Genomic DNA, 8181 nt, shown 5'->3' with positions numbered 1-8181 from the left:
AGCACATCTAAATTTAGTTTCCTGTCCTAATGAACATCAGCCACAGCCTGAGTATGCTGCAAAAAGGACCCTTCTCTCTGTGGGGAAGCAGTGGTCTCCTTGCAAAAGTCCCACACACACTCCTTGCTGAGTCAGACCTATAGATCTGCAATTAGGAAAAATCATTTTCCCAGCTTATTGCAGAGCTATAGTTCTGACTCAGCTGGGAGTGTGACAGACCTCTGTGCTAGAGAGAACAAATGGTATGCTGGTAATGTGAATAATAGATAAGAACAACAAGGGTATTAACCTAGGTCTAGCCCAAGCATAAGAAGAAAGTTCTCAGCCTTTACAAAGAATTAAAAGCTTTAGAAGAGAGAGACAGAAAACCTTTCCAAGTCTGTTCTGGCTGGTTTACAAAATATCTGGAGAATCTGCATCTGCTGTCCACAGCTCTCCAGCTCACTACCCAGATCAGCTCAAGACCTTCATCAAATAGAGAGGCATAGAATGCCTGAAACAACATACATCTCTCTTTAGTAAAAAACTGCACCAAGGCTCAAGGCAGGACAAAAATCCACTAACACTTCTGGTTAAATAATACACATAAGCGGTAAAGTCCCTATCTCTGCATTGATGTCAGAGTCTTGAAAAGGGGGACAAACAATATGAAGACAATGGACCTGTTAGACTTGCTTAGAGGTTTGGCTTGGTGAAGCTGAGTCTGGTAATAATTACTTATTGACCTGGCAAGAAACGCAATAATGACCTATTTGGTTTAGAGAACAGAACAGAAAGTTGTATTACCCAGCTACAACAAACTGGATGTAACTTGTGTCTTGGCCAAGACATTAAAGAATATCTCAACCCCAAAGCAAAAATGTTATACTGTATATTGCTGCTCACTAGTCCTTAGATGTGGTTGCTCTGTTTCGGCAAGAACAGAAAATATTCTTGATTTAGTTAATCTTGCAAAGCGTACAGTGTCCTTGTCAGTTCCTTTGAGCTGAACTGAAAGCACAAACAATCTTTTCTTTTTTCTGTAAACTACAACCTCCCCCCTTCCATATAGCTGAGATGAACAGAAAAATACATGTTTGAAGTATAACGTGGGTGGTAAACTTGACTCCCTTCATGGACACAGTGGAGTGAGCGAGAATAGCCACCCAAGGGCAGGAAGTGTGTTGTTATTAGAATTAACAGGTGAAAATGAAGGGAAGCCCAGAAAATGAAAACTTGTGCAGCTACCACATCTAAGGACTACTTAGCTATGAGGTTTTACATTTTTGTTTTCAGCTTAGATGTCCTTTAATACCTGAAGTTTTGCTTTCCTAGGTAAACTAGGTCTTAGTCTTATAAAAGGCTCTAATGTGCAACTTTTGTTTGCACATTCAGTGAACTGTATTTGCTGTAAGAGGCTTGTAAGTAGCAGACCAGAGGAATAAATGTTAGGACTTGGTTCATGCAATTGATTGAAATGCCAGGAATCTCACATTACGAAGTGCAACATCTCACTCAATTTAATCAGACAAAAATATACAAGATGGGTTCGTACAAGTAGAAGTAAGATAAAATCATCATCCAATCAATGGTGGTGTTGTGCCTTGAGCTTCTGAGAAAAGAGACATGTCACAACAAACGCTTCAAGGAGCATTCCACCTCAAGTGGCCGGAGGTAGAGGTTCGCGGGTTTCATGCTACCATGTTTTTATTGTGAATCCCAGGGATTCATGAACATTTGGCTAAAAAGTTTGCAGGTTCATAGCCTTTTCTCTGATAAACCGAGTCAAAAATAGCAAATAAATTAAAGGAATAGACAACCCAGCCCCCTTTCTGCAAAACAGTGGGCTTACAGCAACTATATTATCAGCACGTGTTGGAGCTGTTAGGCAGAGCTGACAATTCTGTGTATAATGGCATTCCATGAATTCCCATGCCTTTTGTTTGACACTGGATTGCTTATTAGCCCTACAAAAAGCCAGAATTGCACCCCCCTGCAAAGTTTGCAAACTTTAAAAACAAGGCAGATTTACTCATCCCTAGTCAGAGAAAACAACTCCAAACCCCATCACTGTATTCATCATCTAGGATAAGTCTAGTATTGAGGTCTTTGCTTCTTCTCTGAAATCACTGTGTCAGTAAAATGTGGTTTAAAATGTGTTTTTTAATGCATAATATTGTTTTTTTGTGGTTAATGTATTTTGTGCATAGCAAGCCTCATCATTCAGATCTGTGTGATGTATGTAGCATTACAACTATGCCAGTTGTAATGCATCCGTTACCATTATTTTCAGTGGGGAACCAATGTTTTAATTATGTGAAATTTGAATTAAACAGACACTTACGGGAGATCAACCCTGCTGTAAATCTAGACTCACTTGTATAATACACTACATACTAAAAAGAAGAAAAAAGGTTGGAGGATTGCCATGGTTAATGTCCAAATTAGCAGTGCGTACCATGGTATTATCATGCTTTGTATTTGTAGTGGGTGACTACAGCTGTTTTTAATGAAGGGATTGCTATAATTACAGTATATACATTTAACATGCCTACAGCGGATAGGTATGGTAACAGTTCATTTGATCTTCAGATATGGTCAATGCTTGCTTTTACTAAAGAATGAATATTTCCAGAAAAGTTTGTAATTATACCTATTCATAAAAGCATTATACCCTGTTATGGGAAATAGTAACATGCCAGTACATAATAGCTAGGTGTAGGTAAGCTCTGCAATACAATTATTATAGCAGGAATTAAATGACAAGCCACTTTAAATGGTGATTACCGCTTTGTGCTATACATTAGTCATCACATTGCAAGTCTACTACCATGCTAAAATTGTATGTCAAGCCAAAAATGATCTTTTTGTTTTAGACAGGTTTGGGGAAGGATCAGAACCCTTGTCTCATATTTACTGCTATCTGGGGCTCTGCCGCACTTTTTGTATCTCCGACAACAATTTTATCTGGCTCCAAGTAATTAAAAATTTGCAACAGAGGCATAGACGGCAATAAATGTCTAACTAGAGTTCTAGCCTTCTCTGTTGGAGTGTTCTCCTTACTTCCTGTATGGTAAATGTTGTCAGCAGGACATGAAGTGGGTAAAAATCTCTCTAACTGCACCATGGCTATGAGTAAAAACTTGATAGGGCTCTAAAAAAAGTTTTGGCTTGACATACACATGAAGATTTCCAGTACAGCTGTCACCATGCTAGGCATAACAAAAACACTAGGGTCTGTCCCAACACTATCCCATTACACTAAAGGACTTGTCTAATTAAGGGGGAAGAGGTGCTTTAAATAAATAGCTATACTTGTACAAGAATGAAGAGAACTATACAAGGAGAGCAGCATGTGATACAAACTACAGTAATTCCAAATTATAAATGTTTAAAAAAAGGAGTTATATTAGGTTTCTCTGCAGCTGTATTCCCTTCGGTCTATTATGTTTATGTCTTGAACAATAGCTTCCATAAATAATACTAAGATTACTTTAAGAAGAGCCAAGTAGACTGGGGTCAGCACAGCTCCTGGAACAAGACATAAAAGTGGGAACTACAAAAGTAAAAATAAACTTGAAAAGTTCTTGTTGGTAAAGTCACGACTTGAATAGCTAATTTGTATAAATTAGATCCAGCTAAACAAACACAAATTGTATCATTCTTGTCCTAAAGTCATCTTATCGTTATTTGCTGTTTCAATCATTATACTAAAAGAATAAATGAGATTCAAATGAACAAGAACTCATAATTCCTGTTACTGCACAGGCATGAATACGAACAAAGACAGGCTGGTGCTGAGTAACAGGACACATTATATGACTGGATATTATTTATTTGTAATCAAGGATCACTCCAGCATAGACAACAATCAGCCTGATTTGCAAACCTAGTGAAAAATGTGTGTAGCATTGAGTAACTAGAACGTATCATGATTCTGTAGGACTCAACAGAAAATATTAAATGGAAGACGCAAAAGATAAATAATAAAGCAGAAAACAAAAATTACAGAATGGTAAAGGTAGAGCTAAGCCACCGTAAAAGTTAAGGCCCCTTTCAGACAAATGGTCTAATCAAGTCTGCTTGTCAGTTTTTCAGGCGGATCTGATTGGAAGTCCAATGCTAGTCTATGGGCAAATGAAAGTAAGCAGATGTGCGTCCGTTTACATCCTATTAACCCCTACTCTGTCCGGGTCCAGAAAACAAAACAGAACAGAGTTGCATTTTGGAGGACCTGATTGTGACGGATTGGGGGTAATCTGATGTAAATGGACACACATCCGTTCACATGCCCAAAGACCTAACATGGGTAACGTAAGTTCAGTTTTTTAAAGAACTGGATAGACACAGATATCACACTGGTGACATCTGATCTGTACTGCTCCAATCAGCATGGGGCATGTGCATGGATCCCCTGCTGATTGGAACGGACAGACACCCGTGAGAAAGGGGCCTTAGCAAAAAGGATTTGAAGGAGATGAAAGATATATTTAGAAATATTAGAGGACTTAGTGACATGGTACCAGTTGTGATAAAAGAACCCTCTTGGATAAAACTTTAAGCAAAAAGTTTAAAGTGTATTTCCACTTTTGCAGTAAAATTGTGGAATAAAAGCGTCTCTTTTAACCCCTGTTAATGCTGTTTGTAGCTCCTACTCTGAAGCCCACAATATGGGCATTCCTGTGGAGGGACGTACAGCCAGCACTGAGCCCCTGCCCCCTCCCTAAGATGACTGCTTTTTTACATTGTATTACTTATTATAAAGGAACAATCAGTGCTGAAGGGCTGTGTGATATATACGGTAGGTGCCAGCTGCTAGTGAACATACAGGACATCAGCAGCTCGATCTCACGTCCCAGCAGAGCTGATCTTTCATTCATAGCAGTAAAAAGATCACTCAGCGCTGCAGGGCTGTGTGTATCTGCGGCTGCTTGTAAATGCAGATCCCCGGCAGATAGATGACATAGTCCTGCAGGACTGAGTGATCTTTTGCTACTTTGAATGAATGATCAGCACTGCAGGGCTGTGTCATACACTCTACTAGGACCCGACAGCTCTGATCGTTCTATCATAAAAGGTCATTCAGTGCTGCGGGGCTATGTGATCTATCTGCGGCTGCTTGTAAATACAGAGTTCAGGGAGATAGATTAAATAGTCCTGCAACGCTGAGTGATCTTTTACTACTATGAATAAATGATCCATGCTGCGGGGCTGTGTTTTACACTATACCAGCCCTGACAGCTTTGATCATTCATTTATCGTTCACTCATTCATCACTCGGCACTGCAAAGTTATGTGATCTAGCTGTGGCTGCTTGTAAATACACAGCCCTGGCAGATAGACACAGAGCCCCACAGTGCTGAGTGATTTGTTGTGAATGGCAGCGCTGGTCTCCAGAGTGGCCCCCTGCTGCAAGAGACCAGCATGGTTACTCAAAATTTTATCTCCATGGTAGTAGCGTGGTCGGACAGCAGTGAGTAAACTGTCCAACCTCGCTGCATAGCAATGAGAGGATGGATTTGAACGGGACAAAGTGCCATATGCTGCATTCTTATGCCTTTTCTTTTTTGATTCTGACGACTGCAACTTGCAGTATACAAAAAAAAAAAAAAGTCTGCAGATAGCAAAGAAGCTATTGCTTCCTGTGCTATCTGCCATCATTTTAGGAGGTTGCTCTCTCCCAGCCCCCCTAACCACCCCCTCCGCGGATAGGGGGTGGGGGCGAGAGGGCACCTCCCTAAAAATGAGAGGGACACCTCCCTGAAATTGCTTATTTCAGGTTGGAATCAATGGCATTGGCCTATACACATACAGCACAGCAATGAAGTAATAAAATGAACTAGGATCACACTAATCCAGCACGTTATTATTCTGAGTTGCCCCACTCAAGCGCCGGCCCTATTGAGTGGGGCACGTGAGATTAATAACGTGCTGGATTAGTGTGATCCTAGTTCATTTTATTACTTCATTGCTGTGCTGTATGTGCATAGGCCAATTTAGTTGGATCTGTATGTGCGTTATAATTAATCGAAATTAATCGATTAAAAAACATTTCGATTAATGGAACACAAACATTTTAATCATTACCAGCCCTAGTTAGTATGGCTAACAAATGATTTCTGAAATCGACCTTTGACTATGCTTGATAGGGAAGGCTAGGTATAATCGAATGAGGGTTTGTGGCAGAAATAACAAATGTCTGAAGAAAATTGTACAATGTGAGGCCATTTTAAGTCTTCCAATTGTGACCCCTTGTTCTGCTGACAAATGTCTAAGAATGAATTCCCCTCACTTTGTATACATTTTCTCTCACTTCCCGTTCTACCTCTGTGAGAGGAACTGAAAGGAAATCTCTCAACAAGATGTTTGAACTGTCCACAAGTTGCACTGCTGTCACAAAAAAAAACTCTTTAGCAAATTTAAACAAACGGGTATCAATTTTACAAGTCAGTATGTTGTGGTATAAAACATATTGATATATGTTGGAACTTTTCGTGAAGAGTCAAAAAACTCTCCAGCTTAAAAGGATCTATTATTTACAATGTTACAGCAAAGTACATACCCTTTCAGTTGAACTGCTGCATCATCGTCTTCACTGACCCGTCGCATCATGCCGCAGTTTTCCAGAGACAATTTCTCTAAGAGTTGGAAATCAACATCATTGCCAATGCCAATGCTGAACAGACAGAACTTTTCCTTGATGGCATTCTTAGTATTTAATAGGATATTACTAGACTGGATTTCCCCAATAGTTGGTCTTCCATCAGTCAAGAATATCATCAATGACACGCTCTTCTCATGCTTGTCCATATTAATTAGATAGTTATTGAGGAGGCTGGTGGCAGCCTGGATACCTCCATTTATATTTGTGCCTGAAAATATAGAATACTTCACTGTAAAATCCAATACAATAACATACCAGGTTTAATCTGTGCCTATACAAACAATGATGTTACTATAAAAAAAAAATCATTAATAATTGTTTTTCTGATGTATCAATGCATATATCGAAAGAAATAATACAAAAAAAAAATCTATATACATATACAGTATATATTGTGGCAGTGTAAGCCAATACCACGGTGTTAGGTGGCCTCAAAGTCACCCAGGGTTCTCAGCCAGAGGGGCTGAGTGGCTCCAGGAAGACAGTACGTGTACCAGGAGAGAACTGCCTTTTCAGTTATTTCCAGGTTGTCTGGATCATAGTTGGGATCCTGGAGCCAGGAGATTTCTTAGAGCTCTGGGTGGGATGAAATCTCCATTCCTGGGTCCATGCTTTGGTAGTGACCAGCACCTGATTGTGCACCTGTGTACATCCTTCATGAAGAGTGTGCTGGGATGTGTTCAGGGCCCCACCTGTGAGTCAGGAGAGCTCCACCCTGGGGAGTGTTGGAGTTGTGTGTGTGCGCGGAGCACACGGACACAGACCACCTCGGGTGCATGCTAGACGCACACGGAACAGCCAGGGGTGGCTGGGAGAGGTCAGGAAGGTCGGTGACCCGAGGACCTGCGGTACAGTCTGCTAAGAGAGCAGAGTGAGGGCTCACGAGGGGTGAGCAGCGTGAGTGTCTTGTAGCTGAGGAAAGCTACAGAGCCATAACAAGGACTGTCTTATGTTGCTGTTTCAAGCTATTTTGTGTTTGCCCTTTCAATAAACTGTGTTTCCTTGACTTACCTGGACTACAGTGGAGTGTCCTTGTTACAATATATATTGTAATAATGTCTATCAAGGAATCCCGCTGTTTACATTGTATTCTGACATATCCAGCACTTGTCAGAATACGCGATCAGAACGGGCAGCTCATCGGAAATTTTCCAGCCGGCTCCTTGGATCAGCTGATCGAGGAATGTCGGCTGAAAGGGAGCGGACAGCCCCACACACTGTGCGAATTTCGGCCAGTGTATGGGTATCTTGAGACTGAGACTTTTGTGTGCAGATCAGACTGAAGCTGATTAAGGTGCTGATGTTGTGAAAATACTGAATGTTACTGGTGGAAGCCTGTGGCCTGAGAGAGACTCAAAAGTAAAGATTGTGATAGGTTTGATGGCTTCAGACCCCAAGGTTATGTGGTCTGAAGCTGTGCTGAAGAAAGCAAACTGTAAAGATTATTTATTTCTGTGCTGAAGGAAGCAAACTTTTAAGTTCTTATGCTGTGCTGAAGAAAGAAAGGACTGTTCCTGTTGTTGGCTGTGGAAAAAAAA

The 8181-nt window shown here is 40.7% G+C and overlaps 1 protein-coding gene across 1 annotated transcript in view; it reads right to left on the bottom strand.

Annotated features, from left to right (window-relative positions):
• The window catches only part of ITIH5 (inter-alpha-trypsin inhibitor heavy chain family member 5), a 64825-nt gene that overhangs the window by 8608 nt on the left and 48036 nt on the right, over positions 1-8181 (bottom strand). The window contains exon 9 of the mRNA XM_018566461.1: positions 6542-6851. Coding sequence (XP_018421963.1) covers positions 6542-6851 — 310 coding nt within the window. The remainder of the gene's footprint in view (positions 1-6541; positions 6852-8181) is intronic.

This window comes from Nanorana parkeri, unplaced genomic scaffold, assembly GCF_000935625.1.
Source record: "Nanorana parkeri isolate BGI_ZX_2015 unplaced genomic scaffold, ASM93562v1 scaffold27, whole genome shotgun sequence".
Lineage (NCBI taxonomy): Eukaryota > Metazoa > Chordata > Amphibia > Anura > Dicroglossidae > Nanorana > Nanorana parkeri.
The sequence above is the reverse complement of the archived record's forward strand: the minus strand, read 5'-3'. Positions and strand labels throughout refer to the sequence as shown.